General features: G+C 47.5%; 1 protein-coding gene across 1 annotated transcript in view; it reads right to left on the bottom strand.

The window, feature by feature from the left end:
- The window catches only part of LOC119169944 (adenylate cyclase type 3), a 1227834-nt gene that overhangs the window by 328826 nt on the left and 876480 nt on the right, over positions 1 to 22528 (bottom strand). The window contains exon 13 of the mRNA XM_075886158.1: positions 9627 to 9773. Within this exon, the coding sequence (XP_075742273.1) occupies positions 9627 to 9773 (147 nt within the window). The remainder of the gene's footprint in view (positions 1 to 9626; positions 9774 to 22528) is intronic.

Below are 22528 nucleotides of genomic sequence, written 5' to 3'. Positions count from 1 at the left end.
AATATCCTTCCGGAATTTTGGCAAATAAAACTCAAGGGAAACTGTAGCCTTGGTCTTTTTTATGCCGAGATGCCCTGCCCAAGCGTTTTCATGTGCCAGTTCCAATAGTTGGCGACGATACTTTTGTGGCACGAAGAGCTGCTCATACTTACGACCTTGCGCATTTGTGTAAATCCGATACAGGAGCGCTATTTTCTCAAAAAGGGAAACATTACTTTTCTTTTTTCCCAAGTTTACGCTTTCCTTTAGCGCTTTAATCGAGAGGTCCTCACGCTGCTCTCGAATGATCGTTTCTCGATCAACCCTCGAGAGCTCACTCCAACTTTCCGCTACAGGCGAGAGCGTTGCACTCCTCTTCCGCTGACTCAATGGAGCCATGTCGTCTTCTCCGCCTACGGAGACCGCACCAGTCGCTTCGGCGATGGGCCGCTCCAGTGACTGCTCAAATGACTCACATGAAGAATTCGCTGTCTGAGATTTCGTTGACTCACCGCCAAGGTCACACAGATCAGTAGCTTTCGAACTTGGTGCTTTACCACATTGAACAAGATCAAGCTCCTGCGAAAGCTTCCGCGCTTGCGATCGCGTGAGGGCCATGTACGCTAAGTTGGAGAATAACTGTTTACCCTGCTCTTTGAGAAGCAGCTCTGAGCTGTTAGAGAAAAGATAAGGAAAACAATCGGAAAGCGCAGAATACACAGCCGCTTCAGTGCGAAGCTGACTGAACGGGCTTTCAATGACAACCGTAGCGATTTTTAGGCAAGCCCTCTGCTCCTCGGCGACTTGTCTGATCCACGCGCATTTTCCTGTAAAGTCATCCGGAGACACCGACGAAGGATGGACAACGTCTATGGTTGCCGCTGAGTGTCGATGTCCTCGACACGTTTTCCCATGCACACTAATTTCTTGGAGATATGGCTCTAACAACCGCATGTTCTTTTCCGATTCTCGGATTGTTGCGAAAGCAAACTTCTGCTTACACTTTATTGCGATGTGCCCTTCTTTTTTGCTGTTGTAGCAGAATAGCGGCTTCCGTGATTCAAACGCCCGTGTGGTATCAGTGCGTTGTTTAGGAACCGCATTCGATTTCTCTGCTTCCGTCTGCCCTTCCCCTACAGTGTCCGTCGTAAGAGACGGGTCCTTCTTGAAATTACGGTGTGGAGCGGGTTTGCGTTGATCAGGTTTCTTTGAAAAGCCCTCTTTCCTTTCATCTTTTTCAACGCGCACGGCCCTGCTATGCAATTTTTGGCGAGTATAATGCTCCTCAGCTAACTCTGCTGCCTTGTTTAGCTGTACTTCACCAAGTTTGTCCTGCAGCCAAAGCTTGACATCCTCCACGATGCAGCGGTAGGTTTGCTCCAATGCAATGCATTGCACCACTTTATCGCGATCGTAATAAACACCTTCGCCCTTGAGCCATTCAAATAAATTCGCTTTAATGCAAAATAACAAAAACGCCGACCAAGGTGAAATACACAAAACTTAAAAAGACGTTTCGGCTTCCCACACGGAAGCCTTGTTCACAGTCTGTGAACAAGGCTCCCGTGTGGGGAGTCGAAACGTCTTTTTAAGTTTTCTGTATTTCACCTTGGGCGGCGTTTTTGTTATTTTGCATTATGTTTGTCCCCGACCAGACGGGACTCCGTTGGACTCTTGACTAAATCGGCTTTAAGACGAAATGCGAAGTCAGCGTGTGACTCATTCCCCTTTTTAGCATACCGGAACCTTTGCCTGAAAGCCTCCGGTGACAACTTATAACGTCTCAAGAGCACTTCCTTAACCTCGTCATAGCTCTCAAACACTTCCCTCGACAAGCACGTTATCACGTCGGACACTTCGCCGGGAAGAAGAGCTAACAGGTTCTGCGCCCAAAGAGACTGCTCCAAAGCATTTCGCTCACAGCCGTGTTCAAACTTGACGAGATACTTCGCCATGTGCTCGCCTACTACGAACGGTGGCAGTTGGTCACGAATTCTATAACCGCTGACCTGAACTGTCGGAGAAGCTACGCTAGGCGCCTGCGAACACTGTAGGATTGCCAATTCTATTCATTTCAACTCGAGGCGCTCCTGTCTCTCGGCCTCCTCACGCTCGCGACGTTCGCACCTTTCAGCTTCTTCACCTTTGCGAACTTCCACTTCTCGCCTTTCAGCCTCTTCGCGGCGTGCTTTGATATCCACCCAGACCTCATCGACTTCCTCAGCCGACACTCCTTCATCCTTCATGATCTCGAGGATCACTAGCTTCGGTTTCGCACAGCCCGAAGTAATTCCGAGTTCCTCAGAAATTTAGATAAGTTTCCTCAATTTAAGGTTCTCTATCGTTCACACTGACCTCTTGCTGTTTGCCCCTGTTAAAAATCTACTTGCCGTACCCTTTATGAGTCTACTAGCAAGGCGCGCAAGCAATTTTTAACAATCCCGTGTTTACACTCTGCGCATTAACTTTGGTTTCAAAGCGCTTCGACTTGTCTTGAAACGATCAAAGTCTATTCTAATGCTTCACACAGACCTTCTCTAAACTACTATAACATGTGCTAGAGTAGTCTGGTGAACTGAGGGGAAAACATGAGGCATTCACCACATCGATATCGCGGACGCCAGCCGATACCACTGCTGCCACCACTGTTACCAAGACAAGACGCCAACACGGTGCCGAAGGCGCCACTCCTCCGAACTCCGCCGACACGGTCACCAGCCGTTTGGTAGCGTGTGTTACTTACCTTGCGACTGCTTCTGCGCAGAGCTGATGGACGAGCGGACGAGTCGACGGTGAGTTAAGGCAAAGTTTATGTAGAGCAAAGAAATAGAGGCGTTACAAATTTGGCACTGGGGCCGACAGCTTAGAGACTCGAAGAGCCTAGCTCTCTTCTCTGACACATAGGTCTACTGATAGCGACGCGCCGCAGGGCTATTTTTAAGGCACGGGGTGGATCCATTGAGTAACCGGAATCCAACCAGAAGTGCCACTGGCCGTGATGTCGGAATCCTCCAATGGGGCCCACCGCTGCGCGTAGTTGCACCAAAGATGAGAGATGTTGCTAGACATTGTGTAAGACTCGCCAGCCAGACTCGAAGGCGCCGATTGCCGCGCGTGGTTGCAACCAAGGACGAGTGACGTTCCCACGCATTGCGTAAGACTCGCCAAACTGGAAGGCGCCCATTGCTTCAACGGGCTCGTGGGCTGAGGGAGCTCGCGGTGCGTCGCGTGACAGACCAGCGCCGCCGCTTGATGACGTCGTTGAGTTGATCGCGTCAGGCGGGCTCGATTGCTGGCCTTGACACAGATTGCCTTTTGCATAAGCATCGACGTTCGATGTGGACTCGCAGGCGTAACACCGATCAGTTTCTATTCCAGCCATCCGCTGGTGTTCCATTAACACTTCAAGTGCATCAGTCAAACGCCTTTCTCTTTTCTTATTGGCGCCAGTATGTCCTGCGGCATCAGTTAAATAAAAAGTAAAAGTTCTGTTTCCTGTATGAAGGTTAGGAGGGGTCGATGCAGACGAGCATGCGTCCAGCGCGTCAAGTCAGGTGGTCGGCCACGGATGTAGCGAATTCGAGCCTGGTGAAGGCCCTGGCGGGTTCCAAATAGGTGATCGAGCGCTGCGTCTGTGGAGGGAGCAACGCATAATGGGCATGTGCAGTATAGTCTGAAGCCAGGTGCGACAAACGTCCGTGGGCGCGAAATGCAGCATGTCGCATTTCGCGCCGACGGACGTTTGTCGCACCTGGCTTCAGACTATAGAGTGCTCGCGTTTTCCTAACGTACCGTCGCTGTGCCCAGCATGCGCGCGCGTCAACGCTACATTAGAGCATAATGGGTCCTTCATGATGCGCTCGCGGCCGTTTTGCTAGCTCTACAGATACCAAATTCGCTGTTACGTGACCTTAATGGATGACGAATTATATGTCCGGTACAAACGTGATAATCCTGACACTGGTTTCATGTAAGAACATGACGACTTAGCACGTTCATAGAGTGCTCACAGCCATATCGCTAGCTCCCCATATACTAAATTTATTATCACGTGACGTGACTAGATGACAAAGGTAAACGATACATGCAGCGTGATAATCATGACACGGAAGTCAGGTACTGCATCATTTACCTCCACCTTGTAACATTGTGCTGATTTTAAAGTGACATAACATTTCTCATTCATGCTTCGCATATCAAGGATTCCTACTGTACGCAGGATCTGCCATTTTTTCAGCACTTCAAAGTAAATTCGATCTGATCCTGGTGCTTGCGTACTTTTGCCTGATCTATTGCTGCCTGGAGCTCCACCATCGTGTATGGCGCTTGCATACTTTCTATGTCTGACAGACTGGGAGTCAGGCTAACCTCCGGAGGCAGGTTGGATGAACAGTCGAATCGTGGTGGGGCCAGGTTGTAGGCTGGAAAGAAAGTCCTATCTATTTCTGGAGCAAACTAGCTTGGCGTACATCCAGAAGACAAACTCGCACTGGCAGCTGGGACCGGCGTACGGGTGCCTAAATACATGCTCTGCAACGTTCGCCATGTTGAGGCGGATGAAGACGATGGACCGAGTGACGCATACCAGTCCATCCACGGTTCCCGGGTGAGACGCTTCTTGCAGCGACGGGCTGCCGCGGGGAGTCTGTTGAGGTTGTCACGAAGCTCAGCGGCGGCGGGATCCCGGTTGAAGGCAAGCACTGCACGATGGCGTGATGTTCACAGACGCAGAAGATATAAATTTGGAGGTGGTCTCTTCTCTTCTACCTAGCTTGACTGCGTGGCGGCTTGTACAGCTGTTGTTAACACCTGCAATGGTTCGGACGATGTATCAGCAAACGAGGCATTCAATTCCTTGCGGAATATGTTGCAGTTGCGTCTGTAGCATCGACGTCGGAGGCGGCACTGGTTATACGTGGCCAAATCAATTATCAACGGGTGGCGATCACTTTCCCAACAGTCTGGTTCTAGGTCCCACGAAACGTCACACATGCCCAACCACCACGAGAGATCGGGCGCATACCGTGGAGCACAGGGATGATCCCACTGGCGTGTAGAAGTGGCCAGGGCATTCAGAAGGACAAAGTTCGCGTTTTTAATTGTGTCTAGCACGATGTTGCCTCTAGCACTAAAAAAGGGTAGCCCCCCGATTGATGAGGTGCATTGAAGTCTTCCCCAACTTGAACGGGGAACTCAGGGCAGGTTTAACACAGGTAAGCCAGCCACCCTAACGCAATTTCTAAGCGCTGCCACTATACGGACGCACGGAAACTGAAACCGCAATGACGTCAGTACGTGAAAGTCTAACGAGTACTGCCGCCACTCCCTGCCACTGGATACACCACGGCAGTAGGGAAACTTGCGTTTGGGGATATGTAGTCGCAACATACACTGCAACCTTGCCTCAAAGTCCCAACGCATTGGTGCAGCGTCAATCAGGGGTGGTTGGGGAAGCATACGCAGAAATCCAGGAATGCGTGGAAGCGAATTCATTTCCTGTAGAAACAGGCACCAAGCGGGGAGCTTTCCCAACACAAGGCGACAGCGATGCTCACCAACTTTATTTGGAAGTCCCCGGCAGCTCCACGGCAGTGCACAGTGGTGGTGCGTTGCTTTCGAAGGAGTGGTCATTGCAGTGGGAGGTTGGCGAGCACCTCCTTTGACAGCTCGTGCAGTTGCCGAGCAAGAAGGTTGGAGAAGCTCTGCTGGAGTCATCTTGACTGATGCTGACGCGCTTGCAGAGGATGATTGAGGTACAGAAGCGGCGTACGGCACATCTGTATCGCGCATCACAGTTGGTGCAGCGGGTCGAGCGGGATGGGTTCTGCATTGAGCAAGTCGCTTGACTTCCTTTTGGAGCTGCGCTATCTGTTGATCAGGCTTCGCCAGATCGTCTGTCGTCGTAACACTTGATTTCGGCGTGCTTGCAGCCTGCTGAACACGTTTTTTGCCCCGCTTCATGGCGTCGCTGTACGTGGGGTCTTCATAACAAGCATTTCCCAGTTCTGCCAATGCTGGTGTGTCCACTTCGGAGGGGGACAACAGTTTAAACCGATTGCTTGTCGGAATGTCAGCGTCCCTTTCTTCTTTTGTCACTGAACACTGGTGGTGCTTGCGTCGGCGATGGGCTTTGAGAGCCTTCTGTTTAACTGTACAATCTTTGAGCGTAATATTACGATCGTACGTTTGGCAGAGCCCGCATTTGTATGTGCGCGCCCCGGCGGACTTCATAGAAGTATCTGATGGTTGGGGACAAGAATTTTGGATATTACTGGTACGAAAACACCGATAGCAGTGTACCACACCGGGCTTGTATACATGAAATTGCAGGATGCTTCCATAGTACGCAACGCGGCTTGGTGCCGTTCGGGGATCTCAGAGAGTGACGAGGCACGTGCGTCCACGGCCCATATAACGAGCTGTTACGATCTTGTGTGTGGAGCACGTCAAAGCAGCGACAAGGCTTTACCGTGATTTCCCTGGGTCAACCCCAGAGACCACATACCGACGCTAGTCCGAGCCAGAACTCAAGTACGCTTGCACTTGCACGGTACAATCAGCTGTGACTGGTAGAGTTCGCAGTTGGTTGAAGTGGTTAACACGCGCTAGCGAACGCACCCTTGCAGATACGCTGTTGGTGGGATGGTGAATGGAGAAACCTTGAAACGTGGTGGTTTTGAGGCAGGCGTCGAAGGCTGACTGAAGGAGGCGATATGACAATTTTGATACGTCGAAGCACTCACGTGATTTTACGACGACTTTGTACTTAGACTCGGTGCTAGGCGAGGCATCAGCTGCCGGAGAGGGGCATTCCCGCTTGCTTGCCGGTGTGGCTGAAGCAGAAAAAATGGCAGCATAAACACGGGGTGAATGATGATTGATTGATTGATATGTGGGGTTTAACGTCCCAAAACCACTATATGATTATGAGAGACGCCGTAGTGGAGGGCTCTGGAAATTTAGACCACCTGGGGTTCTTTAACGTGCACCCAAATCTGAGTACACGGGCCTACAACATTTCCGCCTCCATCGGAAATGCAGCCGCCGCAGCCGAGATTCGAACCCGGGGTGAATGATGGGGAATGGGGCGAAGCATCCGTGCGTTCATTCATTCTTGCTTCCATTCGTTCATGCGCCCGTCTGTGTGAACGTCCATGCGTCCATCTGCCCATCTGTGCGTGCCCCTGTTCATGCGTCCGCACGTTCATCTATGCGTCCGTCCCTGCCTTCGCCCATGCATCCGCCCCTGCGTCTTTCTATGCGTCCATCCGTCCGTGCAGCCATCCATGCGTCTGTCCATGCATCTGCCTGTGTGTCCATTCGTACATCTAGTCAACACTCCGAGTACCAACATCTCGCATCTTTTCATGTATACTGTTTCTGTGACTCGACGGGAGCATTCCTGAAATGATATTACAATGAAAAGCAGTGCTAGTTTTATGAAAGGAAAGAAAATGCAACCTTTTTACCCTAGTGTAACCCGCGAGCGTAGGTGCGCCACCCTTCTGACTTCGCTTGTTGGGACGGCCGCAGAGAAACCCGCTGTGATTGATATGTGGGGTTTAATGTCGCAAAACCGCCATATGATTATGAGAGACGTTGTAGTGGAGGGCTCCGGGAATTTCAACCACCTGGGGTTCTTTAGCGTGCACCCAAATCCGAGCACACGGGCCTAGAACAATTCCACCTCCATCGGAAACGCAGCTGCCGCAGCCGGGATTCAAATCCACAACCTGCGGGTTAGCAGCCGAGTACCTTAGCTACTATACCACAGTGGCGGGGCAAAAGCCGCTGTGCGCCCACGTCTTGGAGTTCATGTTACAAAGAAACACGCAACCCAGCCCGGCGATCCTACGCCTGTGTTTCCCCACATGTAAAGCATGTGGGGAAAGGGCCATGCAATGGCACATGCGGCACGTGCCGGAAAAATTGATGTCACTGCCTACGCTCACTTCGTTGACGCATGTTAGGCAGGGATGAACTCCGAGGCGATTTGTTGCTGCTACCACAGCGCGAGGGCAGGGGCCAGCCACTGCCACGGCTGCGGTAACTGCTGAGCATCGACTGCGTCAGCGTCGACCCGCAGTGACATCAACGTCAATTAGTCCGTGCCGAGCTGGCTGACAAGCTTTGGGCCATTGGGCAAGCCGAAGATAACGCCCGGGCCCAAGGACTTAAAGCGTCCACCTGAAGCACCGCCATCATCATCGACGGAGGGTGGGAAGGCACATGGTTTAATCCCTTCTTCCCCCCGCTTCAGCCGAGGGAAACTGCTGTACTCTAAATAATGTTTTTTCGCTCACTAATTGGTCACATAGTTACTTTGTTTTTACTATCCACACAGCCGGATTTGCTTTGGTTAATTGCAGAGGCCAGCGCTTTTTATATGTGCCTCCAAAAATGAATTTTTTAGCGAGAGAAACTTAAGCTACGAGTGTTCACGCAAGTCATACTTTTGAAGAAAATTCTGAATGTGTAAATTGAACAGAAATATGATTTGCATTATAACACTCACATTTGACTAAAATGATGTGCTTTCTAGAGAAAACTAATATATTGTTGTGATTATCGGCGTTTTAACAAACTTTTCCTTCACTTGGCCTCTTACCTTAAACGCGACCGGAAGGTGGATGTGGCTGGCATTCTGAAGTGCCAGTGGTTTCTACATACAGTACCAAAGCATCACTTGACCGAAGTCAACAAGCACGTTTTTTTGTTTTCCATTCATGGGGAACAAGTGAACAGAAAAACCGGAATGAATGGGTAACGCGGGCTCTACCTATCACAAGTGCCGGCGAAAGAACTCACGTTTCGTAGTAATCAAAAAAAACAAAAACACAAATAATATTTCAAAATTAAATTATTAGTATATCTATCAAGGAACAAGTTAGACCAACTGACCAACGCATACAATAAGGTGTGCTTGACGGAGTGATCCCTGCGCAGAGTAATCCCCGCGCAGTAAATCAGGCCAGTCTTTGGCAGCGGCAGAGAGCAGTGTGCTTACGAGGCAGATTGAACTAAATTTCGCTTAGTAAAAGTAAAAGATGACTGATCCTTCTTCCAGAACTTTCCATGAATCTGTGCCAACAGGCATGCCTGTCCACTGTCGTGCATCAGGTTCTTACAGAACTCACGTCACATGGGCATAAAATAGCGGTAGGAACAGCCCAAATCACATCTACAAGTAGAAAACAGCATGCGTGCTATAGAGCCAGTTGTTTTCAGAGGGATTGATTAAGAGAAATACGCAAGCACGGACGAACAGGCACAGGAAAGTTCAAATGCTGCCTAATAGTTTTCTTGTGTGGTCAGACCTAATGTTCACTTCTGAAATATTGAATTGTGACTTCTTGAACACAGCACGAAAAATTCAATTAGCTCATTCACGTGTTATTAACGTTTTTTATGGCAAATTCCTCGGGAGTAGGGTATACGAAGTTCCTTTTGATGCACTGCTAAGAAAAAATCCTATTGTCACACAGTCGAAGTGTTCGGGCATGCTGATATGAAATTATCAATACAGAGAGCAGTGAGCACGCACTTATTGTGCCTTATTTTTCGGTGGGCGTTCATCACAGTGTTTGGCAACTTACAAAAAAAACGGTGCAGTTATCTGGTAACATTTTCAAAACTACTTCACTTACAGCATCAAAGTCAGAGATGACTTCGTTAAGGAAGCGAAGGCACTCGAGTCCCTGGTTGTTTACAGACTCCTCGGTGTAGAAATCGGAGAAATTTGGCATGGCCGCGAACAGGACACCCACGAAGTCGTGGCTCTTGCTGTACAGCTCCTGCGTTACACAAGGCTTCATCCGTGACAGTACTGGCAAAAGTTGTAGGGAGTGTTGTGTTAACTATATCAATATGGCAATATTTGAACGCATTTAGCACTCATCAGCCTGCAGTTCTTCAAAAGACAGAACGCCAATTGTTTCAATGGACACGTCACAATCGTCTGCTGAATTATTTATTAGTGGATGACCGAGGGCTCCATACAAGGACCGTTTTCATTTTATTTGTGAATGGTTTACCCTCATATCTGGACAGTGCTACTGCTCTGTTTTATGCGGAAGATACTGACCTGCTAGTTTCTGATACGAGGGAAACTTCGTTCATTACTAAAATTAGTGCTGAATTTTATAATCTTCACCACTGTTGCACAACCGACGCCGTAACATTTTAAGCTACGAAAATCATATTCATTATTTTTTACTCCGAAAGATGCTAAATCCTTGCATACAATGACTTGATCTACAAGTGTTTACAGCATGCCACTCACCCTCAATTCCTGGGAGCGTACATGGATTCTCACCTCAAATTTCATTTATGTGCTCGCAACGTTGTTAAGGAACCCTCATACAGACTGCATTCTTTGTTATTGTCAACATTTTTTTTCAAGTCAAATGCTGAGTAATCTTTAGTATGCATTCATTAATTCACTCATAAATTATTGCATTGCTAAATGAAGTCCAACGTAGACATTTTTGCCTAAGTTCGTTCTAATTATCGAAAAAAAAGTTCTACGCATAATGCCTATTATTATGAATGTGTGGCCACCATTGCGCATTGCCCTCCACAGCCTCCTTCTCGTCAATGGATAGCCCGGCATGGCACGGCCACTTGCTGCAACACGCTTCTGATGAAATACAGGGCCACCGCAGTTTCACCGGAGGCTTACGTCATCACTGGTGGCCTTGAAATGAAAGCTGCCAAGCCGATGCTACCCAAATGGTTTCAGGCCTTCTCATTATGTTTGCCATGGGCTTTGACGTCATTTCTTTTATACCGGTGTGAATCGCTGCACAGACGTGCCTACGCTTGCTCTCGTCACTCGACAGACGTGGTTTGCCAAGCTGAACGAATGTTTTCGTGGCGTGCTGGTGTGCTTGTTCGCGACTGGAGAGGACCCATCGTTTTCTGTTTGCGTGAACTGGGGCATGGATGTGCGATGTGTTTCATGCACTAGGTACTCACAATCTGTACGACTGCAAATTCCGACGGTTGGGCGATGCTGCGCGGCAAATTTTCGCGGGAAAAGAAGCGTAGTTGCGAGTGTTTTCATTTCCCAAGAACTACCGAAGAAAGAAATTGGAGCGTGCCGTTTGTCAAGCTGACGTCGACATCCGTCTTCTTCATGACCCGAAGGTGTGGGTGTCAGTACTACATATTTCTAAGTCGTTCTAATGGCTCCGTCTCTGTAAAGTTATCAAGTTTCGTTGTTGCTCTAAAATAAAGGTGTCATGTGTGCATCTTACTTGTTGGCGTTTGCCATAACATTAGAATAATAAACGCGCGTGGCAGTACGTTTTCAGAACATGCGTTTTTTCTTCAGGGCCAGTTATCATTTCGCTAATGGTGATTACCGCCATGGACTCCTTGTATTACGTCTGTTCACCTAGTAGAGAAAAAAGAAAGGAACGCTGTTGCATTACTTAGCGCATCACTTTTGTGCATAGCATATTTTTACCGGTGTTTCTACCACTTCACTGCGATATTATGATTTTGCGCCAGTATCTTCAGCACCTTAGCCTAATACGTTTCTATGAAATTTAGATGAATGTAGACACGCTAAAAAGCTCTCCTAATTGGTTTTATAGTGGGTTAGTTCAACTACAAGCTGTAATATCTAAGAACCATTGCCAAAAATATACTGATCTAAGAACCGGCAGTGCAGTAGAAGCGCCCACAGAGGCTGCATGGTTTAACATAGACCAGTACTAACATTTTTCCCGGGCATTGAGCTATATGACGGGCTACGAACCACTGCGAGAGAGCCAGAGCAAAAGAATAAACGCTGCTCCTAGTGTCGGTCACACTAGAGATTTTTGTGAAACGAAATATTTTGTTTTCTCTCGCAATTGTCATGACTAATGACACTATTATTGTGCTGAATTACGTACTTGTCGCAGCAGCGCACACTCTCTAAAATAACTACGTGTCTATAGAAAATATTTAAAAGAGTGCAAATAAAACTGCAGAAACTTCGCAAATGAGTAGGACCAGTTTCTCTGCAGGCTGTATAGATAGTGTGTGTGCGTGCACGCGCGCGTGTGTGTGTGTGTGTTAAAATGAAAAATGAATAAAATGTATCTTGTTTACTTCGTCCCTTTGTCGGTCCATCAAATTTCCATAGCGTTCGATAGCACACGTTCGATAACGCATAACCATAATACGTGGCAGAAATGGCTCACGGGTGAATCTTCGAACTCCTTCAAGTGCAATGAATTACTTGAACCAGGGCATCTTTTTTTACCCAAACGGCAGAATAAAGCGGGTAAGCATTAAACACTCGCCGCGAACGCTTTATCTTTTAGCAGGAGACGATCGTGGCAACAGATTCACAGCCTCCGGTACGCGCACTCGCTCGGGCCAAACGAGTGACGTCAGGGAGGCGACGAGCGGGCCTGATAAAACTCTGCTACGTAGCATTGGCCAAGCTCGCTGTTATTATTAGGATTACGTCATCGCCCACCTGGACGCACGTTACGCCAAGTAGGTCCGGGATATCCTTGCCAACCTACCAAGGGACAACCTGTACGAACGCCTGAAAACGGCACTTATACGCCGCTTGTCACTTTCGGAAGAACGGAAGATACGTCAACTACAGTCCGCAAAGGTTGCCGAGCGCAAACCTTCGCATCTACTACAAAGCATGCGTGCGTTTTTGCGCAACATGGTCCAGAATTCATTTATGCAATCACTTCTTCGCCCACGGCTCCCGCTGCACGCCCAGGCAATTCTGCAGGCATAGGTCAGGCTACCTCTCGACGAACTTGCGGAAATTGCTGATCACGTCGTCGAGGCCTCATTGCCGCAGGTGTCGCCCACCATCGAGGCTGTCACCGCACCACTGAACACCACAGAGCTCGCGCTTTGTATCAACTACATCGTTCGACGGCTCACCTTCATTTAACGAAACCTGCGTGAACGTACCCCGATGCGGCAGCGCCACCATTCGCCAAGTCGCGACTGTAACACCACCTCATCGCCGCAACCTGATATCAATGGTTTGTGCTACTATTACCGATGCTTCGTCGACAAAGCCCGGATATTTTGATTACCATGTTCTACGGGACAAGTGGAAAACGACAACGGCAGCTCGTAAAGACAGCCGCAAGGTGCACACCCGGAGGCCGTCGCATCTTCGTCACCAACCAAATCACAAGGTAGCGTTACCTGGTCGACCGTGGTTCCGACTTTTGCGGCTCCCCGAGATCCCAGCTTCAATGACCCAACCCCCCGACATCTTTGGAGCTCAACACGGCGAACCGGTCCACAATGAAGACGTATGGCTCGCTGTGCCTGAACATCCAGCTCAAGAACTCACGCCGCGACCTTCACTGGAACTTTGTCGTCACTGACATCGTTAACTTACCACAACCTCCTTTCGGACCACTGACACGACCGGCTTATAGACGAGACAACGTGACACGCCACACCAAGCCAGCGAACGACCACCCAACAGCCAAGCATTAAGGTACTCGTATCAACGATCGCTTGCCATACCATGCCATCCTCGCCGAGTTTTCTGGCTTGACGCGTCCCAGTGGGCTGTCACACAAAGTGCAGCACAACACCGTGCACTACCTCCAGACCAATTCAGGACCCCCGGTTTTCTGCCGCGCCCGTTGTCTGGTCAAATACCACATGCGCATAGCCAAAGAAGAGTCAGAAGCCATCCTACGAGAAGGCATCACACGCCCCGCCGCGTTGGTCTAGTGGCTAAGGTACTCGGTTGCTGATCCACAGGTCGCGGGATCGAATCCCGGCTGTGGCGGCTGCATTTTGACTGAAGGCAACAATGATGTAGGCCCGTGTGCTCAGATTTGGGTGCACGTTAAAGAACCCCAGGTGGTCGAAATTTCCAGAGTCCTCCAATATGATGTCTCTCATAATTATATTGCCACGAGCGAAACAACAAAGACAGCCAGGAGTTGACTTCTAGCCCAGAACCAGACTAAGAAGCTGTAGAACAAAGAGAAATGATTTTCTCGGTAAAGCGAAAAAATTGCAACTGGATGCTACGACACCTGGCTTCCATTCCACCTCCAGAGTTTATGTGAATGAGCACCTAACCCACATGGCAAGCAGATACTTGGTGCCACGGTGCAAAAAAAAAAAAGAACGAACTACGATGAAAATTCGCGTGGACAGCGGGAAGCAAAGTGTTTGCGAGAGAAAATGAAGACTCTCCAGTATTGAAAGTTTCATGCATTAGTGATATTGAGACGATGAACGAGGCAACGTAGCGTGTGTCATGTGTGTGTGTGGGGGGGGGGGAGAATCACCTCGTAGATAATGGACTTTCCTACGGGGTGGCAAAGCAATTTAGGTTAAAATGTCAATAAATTATTGAGTTCGGTCTGAGCTTTCAGTAATAAATAATAGCATTGAGTGTTTGTCGGTACGTTTGGAGAAGTTAATAGTTGTTGTGTATCGACCACCAATTGGTAACAAATTAGACCTATTTGACAATGTGGAGCATGTGTTTCTTTTTTATGTCAATTTCTCATGGCGTTTGTATAATGGGGTTGTCAACATAAATATTTTATCAGGTGACACGGCTCCTAAAAATTGCTGAAATCATTCACTCCTCTGCGTACACATATCTTGTCACAGAAGCCACAAGATTAACAGAAACAAGTGCTACGTTACTTGACATATGTGTAAGTGTGTAAGAAACATTCATTCACGAGACTGTATCGCTGGACTGTTAACAGTCGACTTAAGTGACCACCTACCAGTCTTTTGTCTACTGCCAAACACGCATGTCAAACGCAAAACTAACGTAGAAACCTTATCTCTCAGCATTAGTGGCACGGGCTTGGAAGTTTTCCACACCCATATCCAGTCAACAGAATGGGCATGCGTGTTTGAACGAACAAACTCGAATGCAGCATACGAGGTATTTTGTGAGAAATTCAAAGAATGTTATAATCAAGCGTTTCCTATGACTTTGCAAAATCAGAAATACAAATGGGCAAGGAAGTCATGGATTGACAGAAAACTACTTAAAATGATTAAGGCGAAAAATAAATTGTACCACGCATTTGTTCTAGGAACTTGAAAGGAACTTGACAAGGACTTGAAAGCGTCGTCAAAGTTTGTACAATACTGTAACAGGGTGACTACCGAGTTAAAGCGAGGAAAAAATGTATATTATAAAAAGCTGTTTACGAAAATAAAAAACTACTCTAGGAAGTTGTGGATTCAGGAAAAAGTCTAATGCAAGCGAGACAAGCACCACCGCTTTATCTTCACTAATGCAGGCACCTTATCTGACAGCAAAGCAGCGAATAATATGAATGAGTATTACGTGAATATTTCGTGAAAAGAATGAGTACTTCGTGAAAAAATACGCTCTTGGAAACTCTGTGTCTCTATCTGTACTGGCATCAGAAGAAGTAATACAATTGATAAATGAGATTAAGAATAATGTAGCAGCTGGTTTTGACGAAAGAAAGGCAACTCCATTGAATACGCTGCTGATATTGTAGCTCTAGTCATTGTGCATATAATAAACAGAATGTTCTAGACTGGCAGTTTTCCAGACCGCCTAAAAGTAGCGAAAGTATGCCCTGCCTTTAAAGGTGAGGATAAAAGGCAAATACTAATTACAGGCTCATATCCGTCTTTCCTGTTCTATCTAAAGTATTTGAGAATGAAATAACCATCCGTTTGTATAAGTTCTTTACCAAGTATAATGTGATCAATGAGGCTCAATACGGTTTACAAAAAAATCAATCCTGTGAAGCAGCTTTGCTAAAGGTTAAAAATGAACTAATAAAAAAATAAGCCACAATGTCTTCAGAATACACCTGGAAGTACTAATTACCACATGCGTCAGCAACGCCACAAAATCCCAACACTTAGGAAAAATTATCGCAAACAACACGTTCATTGTCAAATACCTACAATGTTAAACTGTCTATAACGTATTCTTGATCACAGTTCAACACCTTCTAACACTATTATCAAAATCATACTAATGCATCATGTTATTGAGAGTACGCTCTCTAAGTTTCCATATGTTTGATTTCTAATATCTTGTAATATACTATAAGGATCTGATTTTGTATTTTCATGTTGTGTAACAATGAATTTCTGCTGAAATGTTGCTTTGTAATGAATTTCTTTTGTGTTTATTTCACACTGCGTATTAGGACTATGCTAATGTTTGTTGTATTTTTGTGCAAAAATATACCCGAAATATTTGTTCGACATACAGATGCTCTGTGGTCTGCGTGTTAAACTGTATTTAGGAGCAGTGGCCCTTTGTCAGGCCGCATAGCCTTTAGTCTCTGCTCTGACTCCTGTAGTTTTGTTTCGGGGCAAATTAAACTTTCGATTCAATTCAATTCAAGTCTCAGGAGATTTTGGAGCACCTATGCAGTGAAAACAGTGACACGATCAGTAATTATCAGAGCTGGTGCTCCGTTACGGAGGACAATGCTGGTGACGAAAAACAGGGCCATTTCGGCTTTAGTACCTTTGGGCAGGGCCTTTCTTTCGCTGTAACGCGTTAAGTAATCGTTGGCTACCACAATCCACCGATTTTCAGACGAAGACGTGGAAACGATTCGAGCAAGTTGATGCCAATTTGTTGGAATTGTGTTTTCTGTGTGGCGATAGGCTGTAGTAGTCCTGCTGGTAGGACACGTAGAGTCTTGCGGCGTTGGCAGTCGCGGCATGTGCGGACGTACTGTTTGACCATCTTCACGAGCCGTGGTTAGTAGTTTGTGTAGGAGCAGCAGTTTGGTTGGAGCCGCGAATTCTCTCTAAGGTGCGCGTGTAGCCAAGGTGTCCGGATAAGGGTTTGTCATGACAAGCATGTAAAATATCGTCACGAAGCGAGGTCAGCGCTACTAGTAGATAAGTAACTTGCGTATAATCAAAGTTCTTCTGATAGAGGACTGCATTCCTGATGCAGAGCGAGGCCATCGAGCATGCGCAATTTCGAGGAAGACTGCTTTTGCGGCCTTCTAGGTAGTCAATGAGTGCGCTTAGCTCCACTTCGTTACGTTGTTGTTGACCAAGTCCGTTGTTGATACAGAAGAAATTTATGTATCGTCCTCTTCGACTTCAGCGTTCGTACTTCCGATTGGCACACGTGAGAGACAGAGTCGGTGTGTTTGTGTCCTGACTTGTGAACGATTGTATCGTGAAATTCTTGCAGCCGGAGGCTCCACTATGCTAGACGACCGGAAGGATCCTTGAGGTTGGCGAGCCAGCATAAAGATTGGTGGTCACTACCTACTCTGAATGGGCGACCGTACAAGTAAGGCTGAAACATTGTTACAGCCCAAACAACGACTAACCTTTTTTTTCCGTTGCAGAGTAGTTTTTCTCTGCGAATGATAATGTCCGACTTGCATAGGCAATCACGTGCTCTATGCCGTTTTACCATTGAACCAATACAGCTCCAAGTGCGACGTTGCTGGCATCTGTGTGTAGCTCAGTGGCAGCGTTGTCGTCAAAGTGACTGAGTACAGGTGGAGCTTGGAGATGGTTTCGTAGGGCGTCAAAGGTATGACGCTGATCCTGACCCCAAACAAATAGTACGCTGTCTTTTGTAAGTTAATTGAGAGATTCAGTGATTTTGGAAAAGCCTTTGACAAAGCGTCTGTAACATGCGCACAGTCCGAATAATTGGCAGAAATCGGCAGAGACAACAGCGCTGGTTTTCTCAGCGTCTGGGCGTATACAAGCGTGGCTCACAACGTGACCAACAAACTTAAGTTTCTCGAAAGCAAAATGACATTTCTCAGGTTTGGGAGAAAGTCCAGCTGTTCGAATCGCCTGAAGAACTACTTGTAAGCGCTGGACGTGTTGCTCAAACGTATCCGAGAAGACGACCACATCGTCGAGGTATACAAGACACAATCGCCCCTTTAGCCCAGAAAGAACCGTGTCCATAATTCTTTGAAAAGTAGCTGGCGCCGAGCATAAGCCGAAGCGGATGACTTTGAACTCCTAGAGTTAGTCAGCAGGAATGAAGGCGGTCTTTTCGTGGTCGCGCTCATCGACGGCAATTTTCCAATAGCCACAGCGTAGATCCATGGATGTGACGAGCGTTCCGAGTACGGTCCAGCGAGTCATCTATTCGTGGTAAAAAATACACACCTTTCTTCGTAATGTTATTCATCTTTTGTAGTCGACGCGAAATTTCATGGTACCATCTTTTTTTAGTAATACAACAAAAGGTGCCCAGGGACTGATAGACGGCTGGATGACATCATCCTTCAGCATCTGCTGGACTTGTTGGCGTATAGCGTCTTGTTCTTATTGCGAGATTCTGTAGGCGTGTTGTCGAACGGGTCTCTAGGTAGGCTTGATGAGGATACTATGCTTGGCGCGCAGTGTTTGGCTCACTTTCGATGTTGTAGCGAAGCAGTCCCGAAAGGAGTCGAATATGTTTAAGAGACGTTACCATTGTGCGGATGATAGACCTTGGTTTACGTCGAGAGTGCTCGCAAATGTATTGGTGAAATGGTCGCACAACGAAAGGGCAGCTATTGTTGAGGGACCAGGGACGTCGGCAATATCCTCAAGGTGTGCGATCACAGTGCGTTTTGTAAGATGGCGATATTCCTCGCTGAAATTCGTGACTAGTAGGGAAGCCTGCCTCCTCCTGGGCTGAACAATACCTGGGGCAACACAGATTTGTTGTGCAAAAAGTAGATACAAATTTCCCTCCACAATTAAACCGTCGGGATGTCTTGGTCACATCCAACGCTGACAAAGAGGCGGCCACGGAGAGGCAGAGGAACAGATTTGGAGGATACACGTAGGGCAGCTTTGCATAAGTCGATGGGCTCCGGTTCAGAATGAAACGGGTCCTGAAACAACACCTGCAAGTCTCCTAGGTCAATGAATGTCCCGTATTCACGAAGAAAGTCCGCTCACAGAATGAGTGGACGGGATCACGCATGTAATACCAGGAAAGAGCCTGTAAACGTCGAAGCATGGAATCGAACACGGGTCGTGCACATCCCAGTCGGCGTGATGAGGTAGCCGTCTGCCGTGCACAACGGGGGGGGGGGGATTTCAGCCAACGCCCTAAAATCGCCAGGAACTTCACGTCCTTGGAACATTTTCCCAACGTTCTGGCCGGTTCGAGCACGTCCATCTCGACATCATAGGACCCTTTCCTTCCGGCTGAACTCAACTGCTATTGGCACAGCGCCATGCACAGGTACATTCGATGGCCGAAGGCATGGCCCCTTTATGGAATCACCGCGGAAAACGTCGCCTCGGCGTTCTTCACCAGCTTCAATGCTCTTTTTGAATCCCCGCGCTAGGTGACCACCGTCCAAGGATGGCAGTTTGAGTCAAGCCTATTCAGGCTCCTCAGACTGACTATCGGTTTTGAACGCCTGAGGCCCACCAGTTGCCACCCTGCGCCAACGGAATGATCGAGAGTTTCCACGGGCAGTTGAAGACAGGGATTACGTGGCACCCTGGCACAATCTCGCTCGAGGCCATCCCAGCTGTCATCATTGGTTTTCGCACCACATTCAAGCAAGATATCTACGCTACAATAGCAGAGCTCGGCTACGGTGAACCACTCTCTTTTTTAGGTGAGTTTCTCGCAGATCTGCCATCAAGCACTACGACATCAAACCCCAACGTCTTCGTCGCCCAGCTCCTGGCTTTACCGGCTCTGACGCACCATCGCCGCCTTACGCCTATCACCTGCAGTGCACCATAGCAAGCCTACACCTTCTCTGTTCATCGTGCACGCTCACTTTCCTTGGCGATGACACTATCTGCTGGCCTTTTCAGCCAACCTACAGCCGATCCACCTAGTCGTTCGTCGCGATGACAAGAACTTCACTTCGCACCTGAACGGGAACGACGTCCGCGTCTCGATTGATCGACTCAAACTCGCATACATTGCTGCGAACGAACTGGGCAACGCCACTTCTTCCACCAGCGTCCTTCCACAGCCGCCGATGTCGCAGTCTGCTTCTTTCACGACACGCTCTGGACGTCTGGTACGCCTCTAAGATTTCTACAGATCCTGAAGGCTCTGCACTCCGCCGGAAGAGGGGGGGGGTTGATGTAGCGACCACTGCACACAAACCTGCGCAGCCTCTGTTTTTGATAGTCTAGCGCAACACAGGCCTTGCTGCAACAGGCTGGATGGATTGATGGATGGATTGATATGGCTGTACCCTTTAGATCGGGCGGTGGCTCACGCCACCAAGTCGTAATACTAAGTGAAAGAAAAACTAGATTTATTTCTTTTTTTTCCTTTATATAGTAAGGCTGAGGACTCGTAATTTGCAGTGAAGGGTTTAATTTTCACTCATGCTTTGACTTTAGCCACCAATAAGATAACCTCCTTCTACGTAGTTCTACCCACTTAATGTCTGATTTTCTTTTCTTGTCTTAAACCCCTGGGCTTTGAAAAACTCTGCGCCATCATCCTGAACTCTAGGGGGAAGTCCTTTACAGAAAATTATCAAGTGTTCCGCAGTTTCCTCTTCCTCTCCACACGCACTGCATGCCGTGTCTGCGCCTTCGTAATCGGCCCGATATGTCTTGGTTCGCAATACTCCCGTCCTGGCCTCGAGCAGTAAAGAACTACCCCGGGTATTATCATAGATCCTTTCCTTGGCAATTTCCTGCTTAAAAGTTCGATATATATCTAGTGCGGACTTGTTAATCAATCCAATTCTCCACGTATCGGTCTCGGCTTCCATCACCTTCTTTTTATCACTTCCATCACTTCTTAGTAAAAAGACAATCTCTGCCCAACGGAAAAGAGAAAGTCTAAGCTCTACTACAAGATTTGCGTGTTCAATGTATGTTCAGCTCCCCACAGGATGGCAAGAAAAAAAACAGAAAGAAACAAACACACACACGCACAAACTAGTAAATACCTGGTGACTGACCCCTGGAAAAGCCGAACAATGTAATAAGTGCTACAAAGATTTTAACTGCTGCCTTATTAATTATATAGGCAAGCTCAAAACATTCAAAACCATTTACCTCCGCAGTGGAGATGGAGCGCTCAAAAACACGTCCATCCACCGAACTGCTTCTGATTAGGGACAGCACCCCCGCATTTTCATCGGAGCCTTACTTCACCACTGGTGGCTATAAAACCCTTGGTGCCAAGCCCGGTTTTATGAATATTTCTCTAACCGTTCGAGCGCAGCGCCAGCATGCTCACCTCGTTGCAGCTATGAAGGTAATGAACAGTAATATTTTCATGTTGGGATCCGTTCTTCATCGACGCGGCATCCCTCAAATGTAAGAGACGAAGACGTGTCTCAAAATTTCTTTATATGAAGTGCCACTGTTTACTCATATAGTTGCATTTATAATAATGCCACGCTTCTTCCTCAAACTTTCTTATCGCCCCGTTCTCAGCGTAAACCCCACCTGCAGTGTCGAGAAGCTTCGGGACTGTAGTAGTTCATTTTGTTAAGATTACATCCACTTTGCGACAAATTGCAGAATATTTTGGAGCCTACGTGACCACTCGCAATAACGCAAGAATATTTGACGGCTTGTGTATAAGTGCTGACAAGCTTCACCACTTGCCAATTCGCCGACGACTGACGCTCGGTTTGCCACTATCGCTGCCGGTGTGCATCGCTGTATACTTCTTATTTCTCGGCCACAGGTTTGGCCCAATTATGCAGTTTCATCTTCCATCTGCAGTCTACTCCCTACGTCCATGTCACAGCCTCATGACAATATTAAAAATACTTCGTGGTAGTCTCAACTTACAGTAGATGTTCTTTCATATGTCAGCTCGAGCTATCGAGTGCTTTTCGCGCATCGTCATCCTCATCATCAGCCTGGCTACGCCCAATGCAGGGAAAAAGCCTCTCCCATGATCCGTCATTTAACACAGTCTTGTGCTTTCTGTCGCAACGTTATACGTGCGAACGTTTTATTCTCATCGGCCTACTTAACTTTCTGTCTCCCCTTTGCGCGTTCGCCTTCTCTGAAAATCAAATCAGTTACCTTTAATGGCCAGCGGTTATCTGGTCTACGTGCTACGTGCCCGGCCCATGACCATTTCTTTTGATTTCAACTATAATTTCTTTAGGTCCAGTTTTTTCTCTGGCCCATTTTGTCCTATTAATGTCTCTTAAGGTTACACCTATCAATTTTCTTTCCATAGCCCTATGCGTCATCCTCAATTTTGCCTGAAGCCTCTTGTAAGCCTCCAGGTTTCGGCTTCATAGCCAAGTACTGGCAAAATGCAGCTGTTATATACTTTACACTTGAATGTTAGTGGCAAATCACCATTCATGATTTGACAACGCTGGCCGATTGTGATCCACCCCATCCTTCTTCTAGTATTACACTGTCGTGGTTGGGCTGCACGGTTACTACCGAAATAGAAATATTCCTTTACAGCTTCCAGCGTCTCCTCACCTATCGCAAAGTGCTGTTTTCCGCCGAGATTGTTGCACATTACGTTAATTTTGTGCATATTTCATTTCAGACCTACTTTTCTGCTTTCGGGTTCAATTCAGTAGTCATAAGCTGTAATTCTTCTCCTGAGTTACTAATCAAGACA

Source organism: Rhipicephalus microplus, chromosome 2 (genome assembly GCF_043290135.1).
Source record: "Rhipicephalus microplus isolate Deutch F79 chromosome 2, USDA_Rmic, whole genome shotgun sequence".
Taxonomy (NCBI): Eukaryota; Metazoa; Arthropoda; class Arachnida; order Ixodida; family Ixodidae; genus Rhipicephalus; species Rhipicephalus microplus.
The sequence above is the reverse complement of the archived record's forward strand: the minus strand, read 5'-3'. Positions and strand labels throughout refer to the sequence as shown.